The sequence below is a fragment of the Aquarana catesbeiana genome, linkage group LG02, assembly GCF_042186555.1.
Source record: "Aquarana catesbeiana isolate 2022-GZ linkage group LG02, ASM4218655v1, whole genome shotgun sequence".
NCBI classification, from domain to species: domain Eukaryota; kingdom Metazoa; phylum Chordata; class Amphibia; order Anura; family Ranidae; genus Aquarana; species Aquarana catesbeiana.
Window position 1 is genome coordinate 716391542 of NC_133325.1, and position 25129 is coordinate 716416670.

Below are 25129 nucleotides of genomic sequence, written 5' to 3' on the forward strand. Positions count from 1 at the left end.
TATTAGGATGGTCCTGGCACCTAAGTTTAATGGCTCCAATATCCCCTTGGCATATTGTGAGGACAGACTAGAGTGCTACGTGCCTGTACCAGTTTCCCACCCGGCTGATCGTGGAGGTGGCCATTAAAGCAGAGGTCCACCTAAAAAAAAAAAAATATTAAAAGCCAGCAGCTACAAATCCTGCAGCTGCTGACTTTTAATATATGGACACTTATCTGTCCAGGGAGCTCGCGATGTCGGCAGCCGAAGCTGATCTGTCCGTCGGCTCTCGGCTGCTGCCGCCGCCGCCATCCTCGGTAAAGGAATCAGGAAGTGAAGCCGTGCGGCTTCACTTCCTGGTTCCCTACTGTGCATGCGTGAGTCGCGTTGCGCGTCCTCACTGGTCCCTGCTGTCTTCTGTCTCCCAGAACACAGCGGGGGAGGACAGAGTAGGCACCGGAAGTGGCGTAGGTCACAGCGAACGCAGCGGTGATCTATGCCAGGAAGTGGGAGCAACTACCTGTATTAGACAGGTATCTGCTCTCTCCTCCCCCCCGAAAGGTGCCAAATGTGACACCGGAGGGGGGGAGGAATCCAAAAAGTGAAAGTTCATTTGGAGGTTCCATTTGCACAACTTGGAGGATGACGCCCAACAATGGCTCTGATGGAAGAGGACTGGGTCAAACTGGAGCAAATCATGACACTCCTATAGGGCCTGTTCAAGGAAAACCTGACTTTCCTAGAGCTGAGGTGCAGATTCTTTGTCCGGAGATATCAGGAGGATGAGAGTCTCACGCATTTTGCAGTCTCAGGTCACATATCGGGGGATCAGTTTGTGGCAGGACTGAAGGAAGGCCCAGTCAAGAGGGCCCTGCAGGAGCGAATTAAAGTACAACCTGCCATCTCTTTCCATAATATTGTGGTGGATGTGGTTGCGTGGGAACAGGAAGATGCGGAGGCAACGGTAGCTGTGGCCAAAAAAGTATGACCCGCTGCAAATGAAAGAAGAGGCTCTGGCCCCACCACTGCTGTCTGCCATACAGACAACACTAAAGGGAGCGATCTTGACGTGGCCATGGCTTCTCTAAAACAACGGGAGTTTCCTTGCTTTGATAGGATTCAGCCTCTCCCTCTAAGGGCAAGAGCCTGCTCCAGAGGGACCCACAGGAAGACCGTAAGTGCTGTCAGTGTGGTTGTTATGGGCATGTGAGTAAAAACTGTGGCAGACCGGAAATTAAAAGCATACTCAGGCTGTTGTTAAACTAGCGGCTCCAGTGTCACCTATCCATGCTGCCTCACCAGTGCCGCCTCATCAGCAAAGTTGAAAAATTACCGGTTTTCAAAATTTAACAAACCATAAAAATGTTTTTGTTTTTATTCAGAATTTTCGGTCTTTTTTTGTTTCTTTAGCAAAAAATATAAAACCCAGTGGTGATTAAATACCACCAAAAGAAAGCTCTATTTGTGTGAAAAAAAAACTAAAAATTTTGTTTGGGTACAGTGTTGCATGACCGCGCAATTGTCATTCAAAGTGTGAGAGCGCTGAAAGCTGAAAAGTGGCCTGGGCAGGAAGGGGGTATATTCGTGCCCAGTAAGCAATTGGTTAACAGAGCTTTGTTTCAAGCCGGGAGGCTTCTGTTACAGTGCTGGAAATAATAAAATAAATTGTAATAAAACTTAAAAAAAAAAAAAAAGTGCTTAGTTTTTCGTGGCCGTGTGCATAAGCCCTTAAAGAAATATTAAACCCAAAACTAAAAATGTAATATTTTGAAGCTTAGCAATTATCAGATATGGCGGCTGTGTTAGTTTTCTTTTTAGGCTTTTTTTCCCTCTGTTTTCACAGAGGCCAGATCTGGCCAGTAACACACTTTGTGTATTAGAGTGCCCCACTCTGGATGAAGGAACACAGGGACACCTTTGGACAGCAGCATTATTCCTCCTAGTGGAGGCAAGTATTAGATGGACTAGAACAGTGGTTCTCAACCTCAGTCCTTAAGTAACCCCAAATTGGCATGTTTTTAGGTTTTCCTTTACTTTGCACAGCTGCTTTAATTTAATATCAATGACATGGTATTTATAAGCGCTATTTTATCTATGGGAAGTTCCCAAAACATGGCTCGTTGGGGATACCTGAGGACTGAGGTTGAGAACCACTGGACTATAAGATTAGATACACTAAAGCCAAACTCCATCTTTATAAGCAATCACAGTAAACATTCTTTTTTTCCATTTTGGGATAAAGGTCTTACATAAATAAATCTGATCATTGTAAGCACCCCTACCGGTGATTAATTCTTCTCATCCCTCTAACAGAAACATGTGAAAGAGAGCTTGTTCTTTTAAAAAAAACAGCAGACTTACTGGCCAGATCATCAGTGAAAATAGTAGAGAAAAAAGAAATCAACAAATAATGTAGCTGCTGACTTTAAAATGGTAGTAATTTTTTTTTTTTTAATTTGTACCTACAAGTAAGCCTATAATAAGGCTTACCTGTAGGTACAATGAATATCTCCTAAACTTTTAAAGTTTAGGAGATATTCATACTGCATACGCTCTGAAGGGACAGCATACCTGTGCCGTCCCTTCAGAGTTCCGTGCCACGGTCCATGACTCCCACGCGCATGCGCGGCAGCAAAATCATTGCGGTGCCAGCAATCAGACAGCTGGAGCACGCAAACCCGGAAGGAAGACCGGGTGAAGATGGAAGCCCTGTCAGCAGTGACAGTGCACCGCTGGAAGGCCTTCATTCTAAGGTATTTCATAATACTGAATGAACAGAAAGTGAGATACAAACAATACATGTAATGTTATATCAGTAATAGGGATGAGCTTCGTGTTCGAGTCGAACCCATGTTCGACTCGAACATCGTCTGTTTGCCCGTTTGCCGAATTGCGAACGATATGGGCCGTTCGCGCCAAATTCATGTGGCGCGTCACGGCCCATAATTCACTGCGGCATCGCAGTGCATTGCTGGCTGATGATTGGCCAAGCATGCACTATGACCCGCATGCTTGGCCAATCACAGCGCTGTCTGTAGAGAGAAATGTAATTGGCCAAAGCCAGGGTGGCTTTGGCCAATTATGGCTCAGGGGGTTTAGTACACGCCCCACACTATATAAGGCCGCCTGCACGGTGGCCCTGTGTAGTGTGTTCCGGCGTTAAAAGACAGAGAGACAGTGTCATTTGATTTAAGTTAGATAGATTAGGCAGGACAGTCAGTCAGCTGCACTTACAGTGTATTGTGTATATATATATATATATGCATCCCAGGTGTTTATATATATATATATATATATATATATATATATATATACATACACACTGTATTCAATTTAGCTAGATCCGTTCCTGTTATTACCTTCCTACTGACAGGCAGGCTTGTGTTGTTACAGTATTTACAGCTACCTGAAGAAAATTGCTGGTGTTCTTCTGATCCTATTAGTACCACAGTCAGGCAGCTAGACTATTTACAGTTAGTGTAGTGTGTCCTCCTCACAGTGTTGAGCTAAAGCTACAAGTTAGTTTAGTGTGACCTCTGCACAGTGTTCAGCTAAAGCAACAAGTTAGTGTAGTGCACAGTGTTCAGCTAAAGCTACAAGTTAGTGTAGTGTGACCTCTGCACAGTGTTTAGCTAAAGTTACAAGTTAGTGTAGTGCGACCTTTGCACAGTGTTCAGCTTAAGCTACAAGTTAGTGTAGTGTGTCCTCTGAACAGTGTTCAGCTAAAGTTACAAGTTAGTGTAGTGTGACCTCTGCACAGTGTTCAGCTAAAGCTACAAGTTAGTGTAGTGTGTCCTCTGAACAGTGTTCAGCTAAAGCTACAAGTTAGTGTAGTGCACAGTGTTCAGCTAAAGCTACAAGTTAGTGTAGTGCGTCCTCCCCACAGTGTTCAGCTAAAGCTACAAGTTAGTGTAGTGTGACCTCTGCACAGTGTTCAGCTAAAGCTACAAGTTAGTGTAGTGCGTCCTCTGAACAGTGTTCAGCTAAAGCTACAAGTTAATGTAGTGTACAGTGTTCAGCTAAAGCTACAAGTTAGTGTAGTGTGACCTCTGCACAGTGTTCAGCTAAAGCTACAAGTTAGTGTAGTGCGTCCTCTGAACAGTGTTCAGGTAAAGCTACAAGTTAGTTTAGTGTGACCTCTGCACAGTGTTCAGCTAAAGCTACAAGTTAGTGTAGTGCAACCTCTGCACAATGTTCAACTAAAGCTATAAGTTAGTGTAGTGCGTCCTCTGAACAGTGTTCAGCTAAAGCTACAAGTTAGTGTAGTGCACAGTGTTCAGCTAAAGCTACAAGTTAGTGTAGTGCGTCCTCCTCACAGTGTTCAACTAAAGCTACAAGTTAGTGTAGTGCGACCTCTGCACAGTGTTCAGCTAAAGCTACAAGTTAGTGTAGTGCATAGTGTTCAGCTAAAGCTACAAGTTAGTGTAGTGCATCCTCTGAACAGTGTTCAGCTAAAGGTACCTGTAGAAGGTTGGTGGTGTTTTCCTGATCCTATCACTACCACAGGCAGCTACATTATTTTAATGTTAGTGTAGTGCGTCCTCTGCACAGTGTTCAGCTAAAGCTATCTGTAGAAGGTTGGTGGTGTTTTCCTGATCCTATCACTATCGCAGGCAGCTACATTATTTACACATTAGTGTAGTGCGACCTCTGCACAGTGTTCAGCTAAAGCTACCTGTAGAAGGTTGGTGGTGTTTTCCTGATCCTCTCACTACCGCAGGCAGCTACATTATTTACACGTTAGTGTAGTGCGACCTCTGCACAGTGTTTAGCTAAAGCTACCTGTGGAAGGTTGGTGGTGTTTTCCTGATCCTATCACTACCGCAGGCAGCTACATTATTTACACGTTAGTGTAGTGCGATCTCTGCACAGTGTTCAGCTAAAGCTACCTGTAGAAGGTTGGTGGTGTTTTCCTGATCCTATCACTACCGCAGGCAGCTACATTATTTTAATGTTGGTGTAGTGCGTCCTCTGCACAGTGTTCAGCTAAAGCTACCTGTAGAAGGTTGGTGGTTTTTTCCTGATCCTATCACTACCGCAGGCAGCTACATTATTTTAATGTTGGTGTAGTGCGTCCTCTGCACAGTGTTCAGCTAAAGCTACTAGTTAGTGTAGTGCGACCTCTGCACAGTGTTCATCTAAAGCTACCTGTAGAAGATTGGTGGTGTTCTCATACTACAGGCAGGCAGTTGATTTTGCTAGCTGCAGTATCAGTATAAATATCTATATATAGATATATATATCCCAGCTTAGTGCAGCTACATCTCACTGCAGGCCATTAGTATGTCTGGAAGGCCAACAAGGAGAGGCAGACAGTCACAAGCCAATGAAAGAGGGCAAGCAGGCTCTGTGTCTAGAGGCAACAGTGCTGGTCGTGGTGACGGTGCATCCTCATCAGCACGTGGCCATGGGACATGCTTGGCCTTTTTTTCGGCAGCTGGCCGAGTTGAGCTGCAACATGCAGAAGACTTGGTCGAGTGGATGACCAAGCCTTCCTCATCCTCTCTCACCCATGCTCAGGGTACTTTGACAAAGCAGCTGCCAACGCGGCCTCTTCCCTCGGCTCAATGGCATCAGTGATTCCTTCTCTAGCCCCACCATGTCCTCCTGAGGAGTCCCTCGAACTGTTTGACCACAGGGTTGGGTACATGCTCCAGGAGGATGCCCAGTGTTTAGAAGGTTCTGATGATGATACTGAGCTAGATGAAGGCAGTAACGTGAGCACGGACAGAGGGGGTGCCCAAGAAGGACAGCAATCTGGCAGTCATGCTCCCCCTGCTGCAGCATACTGCCAGGTTTGCTCCAGTGATGAGGGAGGGGATGATGAAGTCACTGACTCAACGTGGGTGCCTGATAGGAGAGAGGAGGAGGAGGAGGCACATCACCAATGAGGCAGGATGCCCTCCAGGGGCCAGCCTAAGAAGAGCACACTGACTGCATCACACCGCAAGGCTCCGCATGTGCAGGGCGCTGCTGTCTCTGTGCGTTATTCCAAAAGTTCTTTGGTGTGGGCCTTTTTTGAGACGAGTGCATTAGATCGCACCGCTGCTATTTGCAACATATGTCTCAAGCGTATTTCGCGTGGCCAAAACATCTCCTGCTTGGGCACCACATGCTTGACCAGACATATGCTGACTTGCCATGCAGTTCGTTGGCAAGCGTATCTAAAAGACCCACACCAAAGAACAAAGAGGACCTCTCCTTGCTCCTCATCAGCTGAGATCTCCAACCCCACTATACCTTCAGTCCTCTCTGAGACCTGCACTGAGAGGAATGAAGGTGTAGAATTAGGTGTGTCACAGCCAAGTACTTGTGGGCAATCTGCTTTCGGTACACTGACATCAGATTGTACCAGGAAAATTTCCCTGCCCCAGCTGCTGCACCGCCAAAAGAAGTTCGCTCCCAGCCATCCACATGCCCAGCGATTGAATGCTAGCTTGGCAAAATTACTAGCACTTCAACTGCTACCTTTTCAGTTGGTAGACTCTGCCCCCTTCCGTGAGTTTGTGGAATGTGCGGTTCCTCAGTGGCAGGTACCCAAATGCCACTTTTTCTCATGGAAGTCGATTTCGGCTCTCTACCGGCATGTGGAAGGCCTCGCTGGACAGGGCGGTCAGGTGCATATTACCGCTGACTCATGGTCCAGCAGGCATGGATAGGGACATTACCTAAGTTTCACAGCGCATTGGGTGACTCTGCTGGCAGCTGGGAAGGATGCAGGACAAGGTGCAGTAGTGTTGGAGGTTGTTCCGCCACCATGCCTCCAAACTGCCACTAATGATTCTGACACACCTCTCTCCTCCACCCTCTCCTCCTCTTCCTCCATGGCCTCTTCCTGTGCTTTGTCCTCGGAACCAGCGGTGCTCCGTAGGCGTTCAAGGGGCTACTCAAGTATGCAGGCCAAAAGATGCCATGTGGTGCTTGAGCTGGTGTGCTTGGGGGACAGGAGCCACACTAGGGCAGAGGTTCTGTCAGCTCTGCAGGGGCAGGTTCAGAGGTGGTTGACGCCACGCCAAGTTAAGGCAGGAATGGTGGTTTGCGACAATGGCACCAACCTCCTCTCCGCCCTCCAACAGGGACAAATGACCCATGTACCCTGTTTGGCTCACGTCCTTAACTTGGTGGTGCAGCGGTTCTTAGGCAGGTACCTGGGCTTACAGGATGTCCTGAGGCAGGCCAGGAAAGTCTGTGTGCATTTCCGCCGGTCATATAATGCCAGTGCTCGGCTGGCAGACCTCCAAAAGGAATTTAACCTGCCCAAGAACTGCCTAATCTGTGACATGCCCACCCGGTGGTAATCAATGTTGGCCATGCTGTAGCGGCTGCACACGCAGCAGAGGGCCATCAATGAGTACCTGTGCGACTATGGCACCAGGACAGGGTCAGGGGAGCTTGTTTTTTTTTCCCCACGCCAGTGGGCCATGATCAGGGATGCATGCACTGTCCTGTCACCATTTGAGGAGGCCACAAGGATGGTAAGCAGTGACAGTGCATGCATCAGTGACACTGTCCCCCTTGTCCACCTGTTGGAGCACACGCTGCCTGGAATAATGGCATTTTTGGTTCTGGGCGCCGCCAGTCCCGCCACCAGTGCCTAAGGCCCAATTTTTCAGCCCCTGTTTAACAGGGGCGTGTAATTACAATTTTTGATGCAATTCTTTGCAGCAGGGCCAGTTCCTGCGCTCCAACTAGAGTATCTATGAGGGGTTGCAGTGTTGTGGCACCAGCACCTGTGCCTAAGGCCCAATTTTTCAGCCCCTGTTCAACAGGGACATGTAATTAGAATTCTTGATCTAATATTTCACAGCAGGGCCCGTTTCTGCGCCCACCAAGAGTATCCGTGAGGACTTACAGTGTTGTGGCACCAGCACTACCACCACCAAAGGCCCAATTTTTCTGCACCTGTTCAACAGGGGCATGTAATTACAATTCTTGATCTAATATTTCACAGCAGGGCCCTGTGAGGGCTTACAGTGTTGTGGCCACAACAACACCTACAGCCCAAATTTCTGCTAAGTATATAGGGCAGGCCCCTACTTTCAAACATCCAACTTACAAACGACTCCTACTTGCAAACAGAAGGAGACAACAGGAAGTGATATGAAATCTACCCCTAGGAAGGGAAATTCTCTCCTGTAAGAGATAATATGGGAAAAACTTTTCTCCTTTCCACTGATGCTTTATCACCAATCCTTGTTTCACAAAAAAACACAAATTTTCAAAAAACATTTGTCTTTGGTCCAAAAAGTGAGGTGAAATCTTCTGAAGAGGAGCACAGACAGCAAAACAAATGTCACAGGGGTGATAACCCTTCCCTAGGTTTTCCAAAAAGCTTAAAATAGATTTTTTGGATGGAGCTAAACACGTTAAAAATGTACCAGTTCAAAATTACAAACAGATTCTACTTAACAAATCTACAGTCCCCGTCTTGTTTGCACTGCCTCTATACTGCTGTTCAGAGTATATAGGGCCTGGGGGCCCCACACCTTTCCTTTTTTAATTTGGGTGCGGGGTTCCCCTTAATATCCATACAAGACCCAAAGGGCCTGGTAATGGACTGGGGGATACCCATGCCGTTTGTCTCACTGATTTTCATCCATATTGTCAGGACCCGACATTACATTAAAGCCGCAAGCAGTTTTAAATGACTTTTTCTCCTTTAAAAATTACATTTTGTGCAGGGACTGTTCTAAGCACGGGAAACACGCGCCATTTTACAGGCATACTATAGACACCCCCCCAGGTATGATATTTAAAGGAATATTACACTTTTTTTTTTTTTTTTACTTTAAGCATCATTAAAATCACTGCTCCTGAAAAAACGGACGTTTTTAAAAGTTTTTTTTGCATTGATACATGTCCCCTGGGGCAGGACCCGGGTCCCCAAACCCTTTTTAGGACAATACCATGCAAATTAGCCTTTATAATGAGCACTTTTGATTTCGAACGTTCGAGTCCGATAGACGTCAATGGGGTTCTAAGGATCGTGCGAATTTTCAGTCCGTTCGCAGGTTCTGGTGCGAACCGAACCGGGGGGTGTTCGGCTCATCACTAATCAGTAAATACCAACACTATACATAGCGTGTACAATAAATTTGATACATGAATGCATCTTATCCATTGGCAAGAGTTCCCTAAATGGAGTTATACCTCAATGATAGAAAGTAAAATCATAACTGGATTTTACTTTCTATCATTAAGGTATGACTCCATTTCGGGAACTCTTGTAATTCGCTTTCTGTTCATTCATATAGTAGCCACAATACCACGTTTGTCCCTGAGGAAGCCATATGGCAAAACATGTAGGATTAAGATGCAGGAACAACTATAGGAGCTACAATGACACGTCTTGAATGACCCTAAAACTGTTAATGTATTGTATAATATTGATTTTATGTACCCTTGTAACTTTGTAAAATTGTGCTTTTATTCAATTTGGTATGTCCTTGTACTAATTGCACCTTTAAAGTCCCATCCCCCCTACTTTATATTTTAAATTGCGCTTTAAGGGTGTTTGCATGCATTTGCATGGTAACATTTAGAAAATGCCACTACAATTTGTAAGTTGTGTTCTGGAAAAACAGAAAAAATAAAACCATTTTAATATTAACAAAAAAACTTTTATTAAATAGTTTATGTATAATAGAAAAGCAGTTTCTGAGAAATCACTACCAAGTTATTGCAGGCCTGTGGCTCTGCTTAATGTAATTATTCATGGAAAAGGAAGTATGTATCCTATTGTACATTATATACACACACAAATGAAAAAGTGCATTTATCCATTCAACACAATAATCCATACATGTCAAATATAAATTAGAGTATCACGGGATATATTTTGTATTAAAGAAAAATAAAACACAGAAACACTTCAAAAAGGAAAAAATAATTGTACACCTTAATAGAAAAACATTTGTATTGCATTTCATATCTTTTTATTGTTAATGTTAGGATTTCTTAAAGTGTATCTAAACCTAAAAACAAATAAATAAGGGTCCATTTACACTTTGCCCTTCTTGTGCGTTTCTTTAACGCACATCGTTCCAGCTTAAAGGCAGCCCATTAATTGCACCAGAAATGACAAAAAAAAAAAAAAGCGCGAATTGCAACATTTTTTCTGATGCAGCACACAACCACCCATAGTAGTGCATTACCGTGTGTTGTGATATGCTGCAGCTCATGTGCATTGGAGCTGCATTGCCTTAGTGCTTTAGGGTGAAAAGTGAAAGTCACCACAACACGCTAATGCCCGTAATGTTACCACAACGCTAAAATGTGATTCTTCCCCAAAGTTTTTGGACTTGACGGCTGCTTTAGTAAATTTTTATTCCCGCTTTTTCTTTATTTTTACCTGGTGATCTTGCCAGTAACACTCTTCCAGTCCTAGGGTGACAACATTCACACAATGTACAGCAATAGAGTACATTTTGTTCTTGGATTTAGACATACTTTAAAGTGAACATGTACTTAGTTTTAAAACTTCAAAAGTAAAAGTCCTGCCTAAAAGCAGATGGCACAAACTGCATGCCATTAGCTCGTTTCACTGTCTAAGGCTGGCTTCACACTGAATACAGATGCAGCTCACAGCAGGGGTCCGATGCGTCCCTTGTTATTTTTCAGGCCTAACTTTTTGCCTGAATTCGGACCTGAAACTGAGCCAGAGACGCACAGGACTTCTGTACAATGTGCTCAGTGGCCACACTGGAGATGTGTGAACCGGCTCCAATGAGAGCCAGTCACACCTGTCATGCGAATTGGATGCAGGGAAATCCACATCCAATTTGCATACGTGTGAACCCAGCCTAATAATAGAAGTTATTTTTTTGGTGCCTTTTATTTATTTTATTTTTTTTAAAAAGGCAGGACATTTGGTTATACAAGCTTAAGGCTGGGTTCACACTGCCGCATGGAGTGGCTCACAGCAAGGGTCCAGTGCGACCCCGTTCACCGTTTCAGGTCTGATTTCAGTCCAAATTTTTGGTTGAATTAGGACCTTAAACAGACCAGAAAACGCACAGGGTGCAATTCGCTCCGGAGATGCGTGATCCGACTCCAAAGAGAGCCAGGTCACAATCTTCCGACATGCGAATTGGATGCGGAGAAACCCACGTCCAATTGGCAGTGTGACCCCAGCTTAACATGGAGTACAGGTTTGTTTTAAAGCTAAAATACAATATGGAAAAAAAAAAAAAAGTTAGAAACAGACAATAGAAATCTATTTAAAAAGCCATTAAGACAAATTTAATTTTAAAATCAATTAAATGTCTCATTATTCAAATTATTTTCAGACACTCAGTACTGAAGCAAACTAGGTTTAGTCTGTAAAAAAAGAATTTAAAAAAAAATGCACGTTTAAGAAATATTACAATCAATTTTTCTCTTCTTTTTCCCCCAAAAGCATTTACATCAAACACTCTTGGGCAAAATAGCAATCATTTTTCCAGTTGGACAGTTCTTTCCAATGATGCAAGTATGCATGTCTACTTAATTCAGCACATTATGTGCGGTAGGGGATCAAGACAATACAAAAAAAAAAAAAAAAAAATCTCCCAGAGTATTCTCCAGCTAATCGAAAAATAATAATTTAAAATAGTTTCAACATGTTAAAGTGATTGTAAGGGTTCATTTTTTTTTTTTTTTAAATATCATATCATACTTACCTCCAAAGTGCAGCTCATCTTGCACAGAGTGGCCCCGAACCTCATCTTCTGGGGTCCCCCGGCGGCTCCTCCCCACATCAGATAACCCCCTAGGAGGGGGGTACCTTGCGGGTGCGCTCCCGAGTCCAGCATTTGGCATCCATAACCACCGAATGTATGACTCGGTCTCACCCCCTTGGTGCCCGCATCATTGGATTTGCTTGACAGCAGCGGGAGCCAATGGCTGCGCTGCTATCAATCTATCCAATCAAGAGCCGAGAACCCCAGGCAGAGAGACAGCGCATCCCTGCCGGGTCAAGTTCAAGGGGTCAGGTGAGTAAAACGGGGGGCTGGGGGGCCGGTCACTGCCAGGTGTTTTTTCACCTTAATGCATAGGTGAAATTAAGGTGAAAAAACATGAAGGTTTACAACCCCTTTAAGTTTGAAAACAAGTTTTGTTGCATACATTTCCAAATATATGCAAAGCCACGTCACGACTCTAAAATTTTAAGATATATCTATATATATATATATATATATATATATATATATATATATATATATATATATATCCATATCCATAAATAAATTGAGAGCAGGCTTGCCTTGAAGGTAGCCCCTTCCTTCTTAAAAGTACAGCAACTCATTAGAAGCTCAGACTTGCTAAATGCCACTAAAGACTCCCATGTGTTTCTGCATTCGAATTATCAAGGCAAGCAAACAGTGATTGAGGCAAATGAGCAATGTAAAGGGGATTTACAATATTTTCTGAATTGTTATCACAGTGGCTCCATTTTTAGCTTACTGCAAGCAAATACATATTAGAAATGATCAGAGACATAGTTTACAACAGAATACAATTTAACCACTAGAGGGAGACCTCACACATTAGCCACCAGCTTAATTTGTTTGAAATACACTTTTTTGAAAGGCCCTTTAAGCTGCATTTAATAAATCGATCCACACACTACCTTGTAGCTCCCTTTTGGCCCCATAGTGAACAAAATAACACTTCATCCATGGAAGAAATGGAAGTTTGATGTATGTCATATTGCCTGATAAAATACTGACAGCTATAACCACTGGCTTAGTTATAAACTAGCAAATAAACTTAACATTTTTTTCAAAAATATACCAAATTTTTTAAATGCAAAACTGTAGTGTGATCGCCTCCCTAGGAGGTCCATGTAAGATATAACAGATTAGGTATTTTCCAGCTGAATAGTACAAAAGAACATAAAACAAAATAAAATAAAAAATAAAGTGTTGCCTTCAATGTTTAGATCTACCGTAGATTCCAATGTTTCCAACTATTTGTTTAATACAAGTTCATCCAGTTTGTATGACTGCACTGGGTTCCAAGTTTGCCAAACACTTGAATATTTCTGTTCCATTCAGTCAAGAAAAAAAAAAGTGATGCATTTGGTTAGAATGGAATACATAATTTGTACAATAAATGTGTAATGTGTGTGACCGGCTTTACAGTACCCTACAGATTCAAGCTTCAATTCTTGGCATTTTTCAGCGCAGGCTGATTTTTAATATGGAGACGTACATTTAATATTGGTGAACAGTTTTTTTTCAGATACTGTAGATAAGTCGCTTCCACAACTAGGTATGAAATATTTATAGGAATTAATTTAACTGGCTTTATGCCATAAGCCCTTACATAGAGAGGCAGTAAAAACCAGGTTTATGTCAGACTGGATATTTAGTCTTAGTGTTTGTTACCCTTATAAAAAAAAAAAAAAAAATCCTGTTCCTTTAAAGCAGGAGTCACAAACTGGCAGCCCTCCAGCTGTTGCGAAACTACAAGTCCCATCATGCCTGTGTCATGCCTTGTAATTGTCAGCCTTGCAATGCCTCATGGGACTTGTAGTTTTGCAACAGCTGGAGGGCCACCAGTTTGAGTCCCCTGCTTTAAAGCATGTTATACAGCACAGTGCTTGTGCTGTGTAATTTGGCCCCTTCTATCACCTAAAATACCTGGCTGATCCTGCCTGGTTCTTCCCTCCCATATAAGAAAAACAATGGGGGTAAGTAATTATTGTTGGGAATCAATCCAAGGTCTCTACCACCGTTAGGTGTTCAGTCCTCTAACCAAAATGCATATATGGAAAAGAAGAAATCTGGACCTGGAGGGAGTAAAGCTCCCAACCAGGGCAAAGAAGCGATTAATTGGACAGAGATAACACTTGTTGGAAAGTACAAAACTTGTGTTGATGAATTATCAAAAGAATAATTCTTGTTAGGCCTACAGTGTTACAAGGAAAATTTATACCATAAACAAAACTGTTGCAATTAAAATCAAAGAAACCCAAATCTGAACCTGGTTCTTCCCTCACCCCTGTAAACTGACCATGGTTTATCATGGCTGCTGAGCCCTGACACTGGTCAGTTTACGTGCCTCCGTCATCCACAGCTCTCCTCTGTGCTCCCCCCGCCCTGCCTGCCAACTCCTGTGTGTGAGCCGTCCCTCCCCTCCCAGCATCGTTCCGAGCAGCATAATAATTACGGCTCACAATCACTGCCAGCCCCTCTGCTAGGATAACATGTACTATATAGTATTTGTCTTTTTTTTAAATTCTTCTGTAAATGCCTTATTTCTCCTCGCCAATCAGCGGTCACGTGACCGCCCCGCAGACATCAGATATAGACCTTGGCCCCTCCCTCTGTAGTGCATACATTGGAGTAAGAGAGCGACGAGCAGTCACGTGACTGCTGATCGGCAAGGAGAAATAAGGTATTTAGAAGAAGAATTTTTAACAACAAATACTGTATAGTACGTTATCCTGGCGATTGTGAGCACTGCCTTTACAACCCCTTTAATGTAAACTTGTACCCAGACTATGCACATTGACATATTTACACGCTACAGGCGGCAAAAGCACCTTACAAACAAGCCCTTATTCACCTCTGCATCTATAGATATTGTAGAGAAATTAATCATCAAAGTTCAGAACAGAGGCACTTGCATCTTAGCTCTTTTTATATTGTTTTCTATTTTAAAAAAACGTCAGCCTTCCAGCCCTGTAATGTAAGCACACAGTAGGTGCGGCAAGCCATTAAAAACCCATTAGGGTCCATTCTCACCATTGCAGTGTGTCAATGTGCATTGCGTAAGGAGAAATCCAGCCTAAGCTCATTTGGCTGGGCTTCTCCTATGGGTCACAGGAGTGCATTTAGTTTTGCATTCCTGTAACCATTTTCAGCAGAGTGTGGACTGAAGTCCACTCTCCAATGACGTCACAGGAATCAGTCCAGGCACCACGTCATCCCGACGATAAAGTCTGGATCCACCAGGTGCCTGGACTGATGCCCGTCTCAGCCTCTCAGAGAGCTGCTGAGACAGCCACTCCCTGCCACAGCCGAGCGCTCCAGTGAGTGTGGAGAAGATTGGAGAGATGCTGATTGACAGTCGGCAGCTCTCCGCTTGGAGGGCTGTGAGAACCGAGCCATCGGCGGTGTTTGATCGCTCAGTTCTTAGTGTTAGAGGTGCCTGGGGACAGATGCAGCATCACATAAATACTGCATCCACCTAGGTATGATGGAGGAAAATCCCCCAAACCCATACTTCTCTTTTAAGAAGCCCAAAATTAATGTGCTACTAACAAACTAGTAGCACAATGTGATAATGTGAATGTGGCCTAAAACCTAACTTTAGAGTCTTTGTTGTGAAATTTGAGAATTACTTCACAGTACATGCAGCTAGAGGTCAGGGATGGCTTGTTCTAAAACTATGTAAATACTTTATTGTACATAGTCAGGGCACAGGTGCACATGTAATTGTTAAAACACTGTATTGGCTTTTGAGTGTGCATTTTAGCCCCATGGTTTATTCATGATAACTACGAGGATTTGTTAGAACACTGCCGTGCATTTTCAAGAGTTTAAAAATATTGAAGCTCATAATAAATTGAATGAGGATTCACTTGAATTATCTAATCATGTGAAAAGAAAATTCCTATTTCGTCTGCACATGATTGGGTATTTAAAGTGAATACAGCTACAATTTGAGTGAAAATTCTTAGCTCCAAGGAATCATGCAAGGTCAGGCAGGTTAAAAGGAGAAGTCCAGCCTGAGCTAATTTGGCTGGGCTTCTCCTAAGGGTCACAGGAGTGCAATTCGTTTTGTGACCCGTTTTCAGCAGAGATTGGGCTGAAGTCCGCTCTCTGCCGACGTCACACAGATCAGTCCAGGCACCGCGTCATCCCGATTCTGGGAGTCTGGATCCGCCAGGAGCCTGGACTGATGGGCGTCTCAGCCTCCTAGCAAGCCGCTTCCCGTCCCTCCACAGCTCATCACTCCAGTGTGCGTGGAGGAGCAGAACGGAGAGGTGCCGATTTTCAGCCAGCAGCTCTCTGCTCGGGGAGCTGAGAGAACCGAGCCATCGGCGATGTTCGATTCTCAGTGCAGAGATGCCAGGGGACAGATGCAGCATCGGACCGATGTTGCATTCACCTAGGTAAGTATGTGCAACTTTATTTCTCACATTACAAATCGCACGTGTGAATGAAGCCTAATTGCTAAGAGTAGTGCATGCATAGGATGCATTAAGGTGAAAAAACACAAGGGTTTACAACCCCTTTAAGTAATGTGGTAAATATTGTAGTGTGTTTAGCAGCATCTCATGCATTTCTGTGGTAACTGCATGAGAATACAACCACAAATCGATGTGGGATCAGTGGCGTCCATATCTCAAAAAAAACGCACATTTTATTAAATGGATCTCATTAACATTACATATAATGTATAGGGACTCATAGGGCGAGAATATTTAGCGAGGTTTCAGCCTCACTTTGTTTTGGAGGTATTGCAGGTATGAGATACGAACATATACTGAGCATCTGCCAAGCTTCATTAAAGCTTTAAAAAAGCACCACGTAGCATCAAAAACACATAAAAAAAAAGCATGTTGAAGCAGTAGGCGCTTTAATGTGTGTTGAAGAGGAAGCAAGTGTAAATGAGTCCTTAGTCTACCAAAAATTAATAGTTAAGGGATAGGCAAAGTTTGGTGGTCTAGGAGATCGTTTGGCTTGTCACACCTCTTTGGACTCAAGCAGCAAGACCTCTCAGCCCTAATTCTTGTTTCGGTTTCCTCCAACTTGAGTATTAGGTGCTCAAACTATAGATGAGGTCATCCCAGTCACATTCTGCAAGCTAGAAAACTAAAACCCCTTGAAATATAGCTTTGGTAGATGTGTGCAAATTCATGCCCACTGATATTACCAAACAGCTGGCAATGATTAGGCAGTTGGCCAACCATAAAACTCTTATGGGGCGTACACACGGTCGGACCTTTCGACCGGACTGGTCTGACGGATGCCAACGTACCAAATCCTGGGAACAATCCGATCGTGCGTGGGCTTCACCGGACCTTCAGCGGTCTTTTTCAGTCTCAAATCTGACGGACTTTAGATTTGGAACATGCTTCAATTCTTTAAGTCGTAACTCGCCGGACCCAGAAATCCACTCGTCTGTATGCTAGTCCGACGGACAAAAACCAACGCTAGGGCAGCTACTGGTTACTGGCTATCAACTTCCTTATTTTAGTCCAGTGTACGTCACCACGTACGAATCCGTCGGACTTTGGTGTGATCGTGTGTAGGCAAGTCCGGTCATTAGAAAGTCCGTTGAAAGTCTGTCTGACGGGCTGTCGGACTTTTTTAGCTGAAAAGTCCGATCGTGTGTACACGGCATGAGGCCCCTTTCACACGGGCTTTCCGATCAGGTCGGATCGGATGAAAAAGGACAGGTGGTTGGTTTGTTTTCATCCGATCTCTCCATAGAGGGCAGTGAGGCTCTGACAGGTCCATCTAAGCACAGTGGAGTGGAGACAGACCTGTCATCTGCCTGCTCAGCGAGGATCAGCGGATCGATCACCGCTGAGCAAAGCAGTCTGCCGGGCGCACCGCCCATGTGAAAGGACCCATAAAGTAGCTGTACAGGTTAAAGGTTTATAACCTTAATGCATTCTCTGCATCAAAGGTAAAAAGACTTTCATATGCAGCCCAACCCCCCTTAAATACTTATGAGCCCGATTTTGATCCAGCACTGTGCCTGAGAGCAGAATTGCCTCTCTCCCCCCCTATAGACTCAGGGGCAGCAGCCGTAATCATTGGCACCTGCAGCTCTCAGTCAAAGCCAATGAGCAGACTGCGGAGGGCGGGGCATCAACAAGCACTTAAGGTGGAAAAAACTGAAGAGGAGTTGCCAGGAGCACCAGCAGGGGGACCCCAGAAGAGGAGGATCAGAGCAGGTAAGAATACCATGTTTGGTTAAAAAAAAAAAAAAAAAAAAAAAAAAAAAAAACAGAACCTTTACAAATCGCTTTAAATATCAATTTTAGATGAAATTACCCTTTAGTAAAGGGGTATGCAATTAGCGGACCGCCAGCTGTTGCAGAACTACAAGTCCCATGAGGCATAGCAAGACTGACAGCCACAAGTATGACACCCGGAGGCAGAGGCGCGATGGGACTAGTTTTGCAACAACTGGAAGTTCACTAATTGCATATCCCTGCTTTAGTAGGTATATTTGTGGCAAAAATACCAAATTTAACATCTCAGAGCTGAACTTACTAAAAAGATCTGAACTCTGTTTTTTTTGTTGGCTAATGCAAAATCTTCATTGCTCTTTATACTGTTCTACTGAACAAGACATCAGTCTGTTTTCATCATCGTAACACCCAAGTCACATTAATAAGCAATACAAATCAGCATATATATCTATATTCACGTGTACAAAAACCCCTGGAAAACTGTACAAACTATTAAAATAAATAAAAAAGGGAGTTTACGTTGGCGAGTGGACAGCGGTCATATTAGAGGAAGGTTGACAAAGGCAGTTGTGATAAATATAAAATATTTTATTCAAACCAACCATCAAGGCAGTACACACTTCAAAATTACATGGCACGATTTTTTTCTGTTGCTAAAATGTGAAAATGAACATGATTTTTTTTTTGGACTTAAATTACACATCTAGCACTCCACGAGTATTTTCAGTAAAAATATGAACGCTGGTAAGTCCTATTAAGGCCAAATTGATACTGGGAAAAGGGATGGTGTTGTGTCTTCTTGTGCAGCTTTTCACCAGGCACCTATGAGAACATGGATTAAACATATTAGATCTCTAAATACATTCAAGCCTTATCTCATGCAAATTCACTTTAACCCAAATACATACTATAGAACACGCAGTGTAGAATTATATAATGCAAATATAATGGTAAGCATTCTCTCTGTTGGACCCATTCAAATGTTTTCATATCGACCTGATAATGCTTTATAAATAGAAACCTTGTTCATTACTACGAGGCTTATTCACACACATGTACCAAGTATGTTTGTTTGAAACACCAAATCTTCCCCAGCAGCAAATATTCAAATTCCTTGACTCCTTTCACATTCTTGGGATGGAAGAAAGGAGGAGCATGTGACAGCGCTGGTGTTTAGTGATTGGCCCAGCACCAGGTCATGGGGTGGGGCAAACAGCTCTTTAGTACTTCTGAGCTTCCTTACCTTATTCCCAGAATGCTAAACAAAGTGGCAGGAGAGAGAGCCGTAAACTTAAACAGCAGCGCCAGTTTCCCCCTCAAAAAATTCAAAGTCAGCAGTTACAAATACTGTAGCTGCTGACTTTAATATGAAGACACTTACCTGTCCAGGGATCCACCACTGGCCTCACCCAAGCCGATTCTTCAATCGGCTTCGGGTGCAGGCACCAGCATCTTTACTAAGCCTTGCGACTTCACAGCCGGCTTCCAACTATGCTTGTGTGAGCCGCACTGTGCTTTGTGATTGGTCCACAGTCTTCTGGAACCTGCGCTGGCTGTGGGGGAAGAAAGGGGGCTGAACGTCTTTTCAGATCGCCACAGTGATCTGACCGGAAGCAAGATAGCGGGTGCCTGTCAAAATCAGGTACCCCCCCCCCCAAAAAGTGCCAAATGTAAAAAAGGTAGGGAAGAGCAGAACCCTTTTGAGTGTAATTTCGCTTTAACCTATTGCTTTCCATGTACAGTAAAACCTTGGATTGCGAGCATAATTCGTTCCTGGAAACCTGCTTGTAGTCCAAAGCACTCATATATCAAAGCAAATTTCCCCATAAAAAATAATGGAAACTCAGATGATTCATTCCACAACCATTTATTCATATATCTTTCAGTTTATAGTCCACAGAAAATGATTGTAGCAATGTGATAGGTTGTGTAACCATAAAATGTCCATTCACAAATGAAAGTCTCCACAAGGGGATTATAAGCAAAATCCAGCAGGAGCTACAGAGTATAAAGGAGAAGAGAGGCGCCTCTAAAGCCCCATACACACTATCAGATGTTCTGCTGATTTTTGTCTTCATAATTACCAAAAACATGTAGTGCAAGGGCCTGCCTGATTGCATACAAATTGAAACTCCTAAGGTTTGACCTCATATTACATGGTTTCGGTAAATCTGAAGGGAAAAAAATGAGCAGAAAATATGATAGTGTGTATGGGGCTTAAATGTGGTTACATTTAATGAAGGTACAACATTTAGCAACTTACATGGTTGATAATTAAAACAGGTACATCTAAGTATACAGGCATCCGGGGTAAAGCTGCCCACATAGACCATCCTCTGCACCGCCGGCTCTCCCCGCTGTCAGTCTGCAATCGTGACCGGGAAGACTACCCTGAAAGCGAGGCTTGAAGAGCTTGTGGAGCGCAGTGTGGAAGGGATGACTTCGATGGCGGTGCAGAGGACGGTCTATGTGGACAGCTTTACCCCGGATGCCTGCATACTTGGATGTGCCCGTTTTAATCATCAACCATGTTAGTTGCTAAATGTTGTATCTTCATTAAATATAACCATATTGCTACATTTTGAGGCACCTCTCTTCTCTTTTATACTTAGTTCTGACATGACGTTACTTATATATCAAGACATCGCTTGTATATCAAGTCAAAATTTATTTAAAAAATTTTGCTGGTCTTGCAAAACTCTCTCAAACCAAGTTACTCTCAAACCAAGGTTTTACTGTATTGACAAAAAGCAAGTTCTCCAAGTAGGCCCACTTAAATGAATAGTAGACACTAGCATCATTTATTCATTTTTATTAAACGTGTACCAGAACAATCGATGTTCCTTAATATCTCCCAAAGCTTGCAAATGCAATAAGAAAAAAGAAAGTGTTTAACCACTTGCCGACCAGCTCACACAGATATACAGCGGCAGAGTAGCACCACTGCGCGGGCACGAGAGCTAGAACAGGGATGTGTGTGTAAAGACACACACATCCCTGCTCTGACAGGGGAGGAGAGACAAATCGTGTGTTCCTACTAAGTAGGAGCAGTGATCTGGCCCCTCCTGTAGTCAGTACTATCCCCTCACAGTTAGAAACACATCTAGTGAGCACACTTAACCCCTTGATCGCCCCCTAGTGTTAACCCCTTCCCTGCCAGTGACATTTATACAGTAATGAGTGCATTTTTATGGCACTGATCGCTGTATAAATGTCAGTGGTCCCAAAAAAAAAAAAAAAGCGTAAAAAGTGTCCGACCTGTGCACCTCGGTGTCGCAGTCCTGCTAAAAATCGCAGATCGCCGCCATTACTAGAAAAAAAATAAAAATAAATTTAAAGTGGATTGTAAGGCTTAATTTTTACCTCCACTGTGCAGTTCGTTTTGCACAGAGTGGCCCCGATCCTCGACTTCTGGGGTCCCCTGGGAGCGCTGGTAACTCCCTCCCTGCATCATAAAACCCCCTGGGAGAAGTGCTCTCCCTGGGGGTTACATTGCGGGCACGCTCTCGAGTCCAGCATTTGCGTCCATAGACGCAGAATGCCAGACTCGGCCCCACCCCCGGCGCCCACGTCATTGGAACTGCTTGACAGCAGCGGAAGCCAATGGCTGTGCTGCTATTAATCTATCCAATCAAGAGCCGAGACAATGGGCAGAGAGGAAGAGCGCATCTCCGGCGTGGGAATTACAGGACTCAGGTGAGTAAAACGGGGGGCTGGGGGACCGGTCAGTGACAGAAGTTTTTACACCTTAATGCATAGGATGCATTAAGGTGAAAAAACATGAGGGTTTACAACCCCTTTAATAATAAAAATGCCATAAATCTATGCCCTATTTTGTAGACACTATAACTTTTGCGCAAACCAATCAATATAAGCTTATCGCGATTTTTTTTTACCAATATATAGTAAAATACATACTGGCCTAAACTGATGAAGAAATTTGTTTTTTTTACATTTTTTTTTTGGATAGCATACCAAAAAGTAAAAAATATTGTTTTTTCATAATTGGCGCATTTTTTGTTTATATCGCAAAAAAATAAAAAAATAAAAAACGCAGAGATGAGCAAATACCACCAAAAGAAAGCTCTATTTGTGGGGAAAAAAAAAGGACGTCAATCTTGTTCGGGTATGTCGTCACATGACCGCGCAATTGTCAGTTAAAGCGACACAGTGCTGTATCGCAAAAAATGGCCTGGTCATTAAGGGGGCAAATCCTTCCGGGGCTGAAGTGGTTAAAATGTACAATGCACACAAAGGATGTATTAAAAGAGCATGTGAAAAAGCATAACACGTGAAAGGGCCCAAAACTACAATATTTTCAGGCGTAAGTCTGATTTGATAAACTGAATTAAATTCCGCACTCAAACATGTACAAATAGTAAACTAAGCTGGCCATACATTATACAATTTACCAAAACCATATATGAGGTCAGACCTAAAGACTTTTAATTTGTATGCAATCAGGTACCCCCTTGCATTCCACAGTTGAAGAAAATTTTATAATGTATGATCAGCTTAAGCTGAAAGCTCACTTCCACTTTGGCATCCAAATTGGGATAACATTTTTATGTGTTACACATCCCCATTCACTAGATCTGTTCTAACCAAAGATTAAAAGATCTCTAGGCTTGGGTTCTGCATTCTATAATGATACACTTTATAACACACACTTTTTTTCCCCTTAAAATCAGGGGAAAATCGTGGGTGCATGTTATACGCCGATCCCCCGCTGATTGTGAGCGGAGGAGCGAGCCGCCGAGATACATAACCGAGTACACTCGGCTCGGCTCACAGTCATGCCCAGTCCCGCCCTATGATGGACATAACACAGGGACTGGGCGTGACTGTGAGCGAAGCCGAGCACTCTCGGCTCCGCTCGGGACTGCAAGAGGACCCAAGAGCCGCCGCCAAGAGGACCCGGCGCCATTTTTAAACTGCAATGGAAAGGCTGCAATGACAAGTCTGCACCGCCGAGGCTGCAATGACAAGGCTGCAATGACAAGGCTGCAATGACAAGGCTGCACTGACAAGGCTACACTGACAAGGCTGCAAATGACACTGATAAGGCTGCATTGATGCGCATTTAAATGTACATTTTTTTCCTTAAACTTTCCTCCTAAAAGTTTTTTCCCTGAAATTCCCTCCTAAACTTGGGGTGCGTGTTATACACCAATAAATACGGTACATTAAAAATAGTTTAGGTATGTTGTGTGAATTGAAACACAATATAGTGAGGCAGTTTCTCAAATGTATCTGCAAAAGGTGGAAATAAATACACTTTAAATTTGATTTTAAAGTTGACCTTGAATATAAAGAAAGAATTAAAAATTCCACATTGTTCTCTCAGCTTTCAAAAAAAAGGCAAGACACGTGTAAGATTACCTGTAGTCTAGTATGAACAGCCTGGCACAGACTCTCACTTTGCATTAATGAATTTTCAACTCGAAACAGGCAAACAGACTTTCTGGTTGTGTGATATGAGCAATTCCCCTCCTTCTGGCTACAGAAATGTCAAATGTAGTTTATACCCAGAGAATGCAAACCATGAGTGAACCAATGGCCATAGAGACCATGATATATAGATAGAAACTGAATATTTACAAGATTTGAAGTGAACCTGTGCCCAGTATACTGTATGTACACCACATATTTACATGTACTGAATAAGTAGTAAAAGTTGAAAACAAGCCCTCAGGTAGACCTCTGAAGCTTTAGGCATTCTGGTGAAAATCATTTTCAAAGCCAACAGACACATTGAAAACCTATTTCCTCCATTACTTTCTATAGTGACAATCCTAGGCCCCTTTTACATGGGCGGACCGTTTAGATCCGCCTGTCAGTTTTTTAGGCGGACCCGAACAGACTCTCCATGCAGGTCTATGGAGCAACGGATGTCCGCTGACATCCGATCCACTGAACTCATGCTTCACTGTAGCGATGGTATTGGCCAGGTGACTAGTGGTGCCTGGTTTCTTTCAGACATGACGCTTGCCATTCAGGCCACAAAGTTCGATCTATGTTTCATCAGACCAGAGAATTTTGTTTCTCATGATCTGAGAGTCTTTCAGGTGCCTTTTGGCAAACTCCAGGTGGGCTGCATTGTGCCTTTTACTGAGGAGTGAGACGACTGTTCTTCTGGAATGTTCTCTCTCCACAGAGAAACGCTAGAGCTCTGTCAGAGTTACCATTGGGTTTTTGGTCACCTCCCTGACTAAGGCCCTTCTCCCCCAATCGCTCAGTTTGGCCAGGCGGGCTGCTTTAGGAAGAGTTCGGGTGGTTCCAAACTTCTTCCATTTACGAATGATGGAGGCCACTGTGCTCACTGGGACCTTTAATGCTGCAGAAATGTTTCTGTACCCTTCCCCAGATCTGTGCCTCGATGCAATCCTGTTGGAGGTCTACAGACAATTCCTTGGACTTCATGGCTTGGTTTGCGCTCTGACATGGACTGTTAACTGTGGGACCTTATATAGACAGGTGGAGCCTTTCCAAATCATGTCCAAACAACTGACTATACCAAAAGGTGTACTCCTATCAAGTCACCTCAAAGATGATCAGTGGAAACGGGATGCACCGGAGTTCAATTTTGAGTGTCATGGCAATAGCTGTGAATACTTATGTGGGATTTTTTTTTTTATAAAATTTGCAAAGATTTCAAACAAACTTCTTTCACGTTGTCATTATGAGGGCATTGTTTGTAGAACTTGGAGGAAAATAATGAATTTAATGCATTTTGGAATAAAGTGGTAACATAACAAAATGTGGAAAAAGAGAAGCGTTGTGAATACTTTCCGGATGCACTGTATGCACCTCCTTTCCACAATATTACACATTTGGAAACCCGTATGTAAATTACACAAATATTGAACTGAAGTTCAGGTATGAAGTACAGAAAGGTTACGCAAGAGAACCACTTACTATACTAAAGCTTTAGAGCCAAAATGAAAAAAATTGTGGAGGTAGCAGGGAACATATTCATTCATATAAAATTTCATTTTTTCATTTTTTTCTATTTCACTACAGTCAAGCTTGTGGACTATATAACCAGCAAGTAACAACTAGCCAGAGAACAAAAATATTAAACACAACCGGCAGACTTCTCTAAAAGTACACAATTTTTTGTCAGAAACAAAATTATGCAATAGTAAAAATGATACGAAGGCCTTTTTCCCACTGATTATGGCATTTTTTTAGTTCACCGTAGAAAGGTGCAAAGAACCATCTTACCAT

The 25129-nt window shown here is 43.2% G+C and overlaps 1 protein-coding gene across 2 annotated transcripts in view; it reads right to left on the reverse strand.

The window, feature by feature from the left end:
- Window positions 1–18466: 18466 nt before the first annotated feature.
- The window catches only part of ZNF654 (zinc finger protein 654), a 62329-nt gene continuing 55666 nt past the window's right edge, over window positions 18467–25129 (reverse strand). For both annotated transcript variants that reach the window (XM_073617007.1, XM_073617008.1), the window contains one exon: window positions 18467–18721. In XM_073617007.1, the coding sequence (XP_073473108.1) occupies window positions 18711–18721 (11 nt within the window). In that variant the 3' untranslated portion in view covers window positions 18467–18710. The remainder of the gene's footprint in view (window positions 18722–25129) is intronic.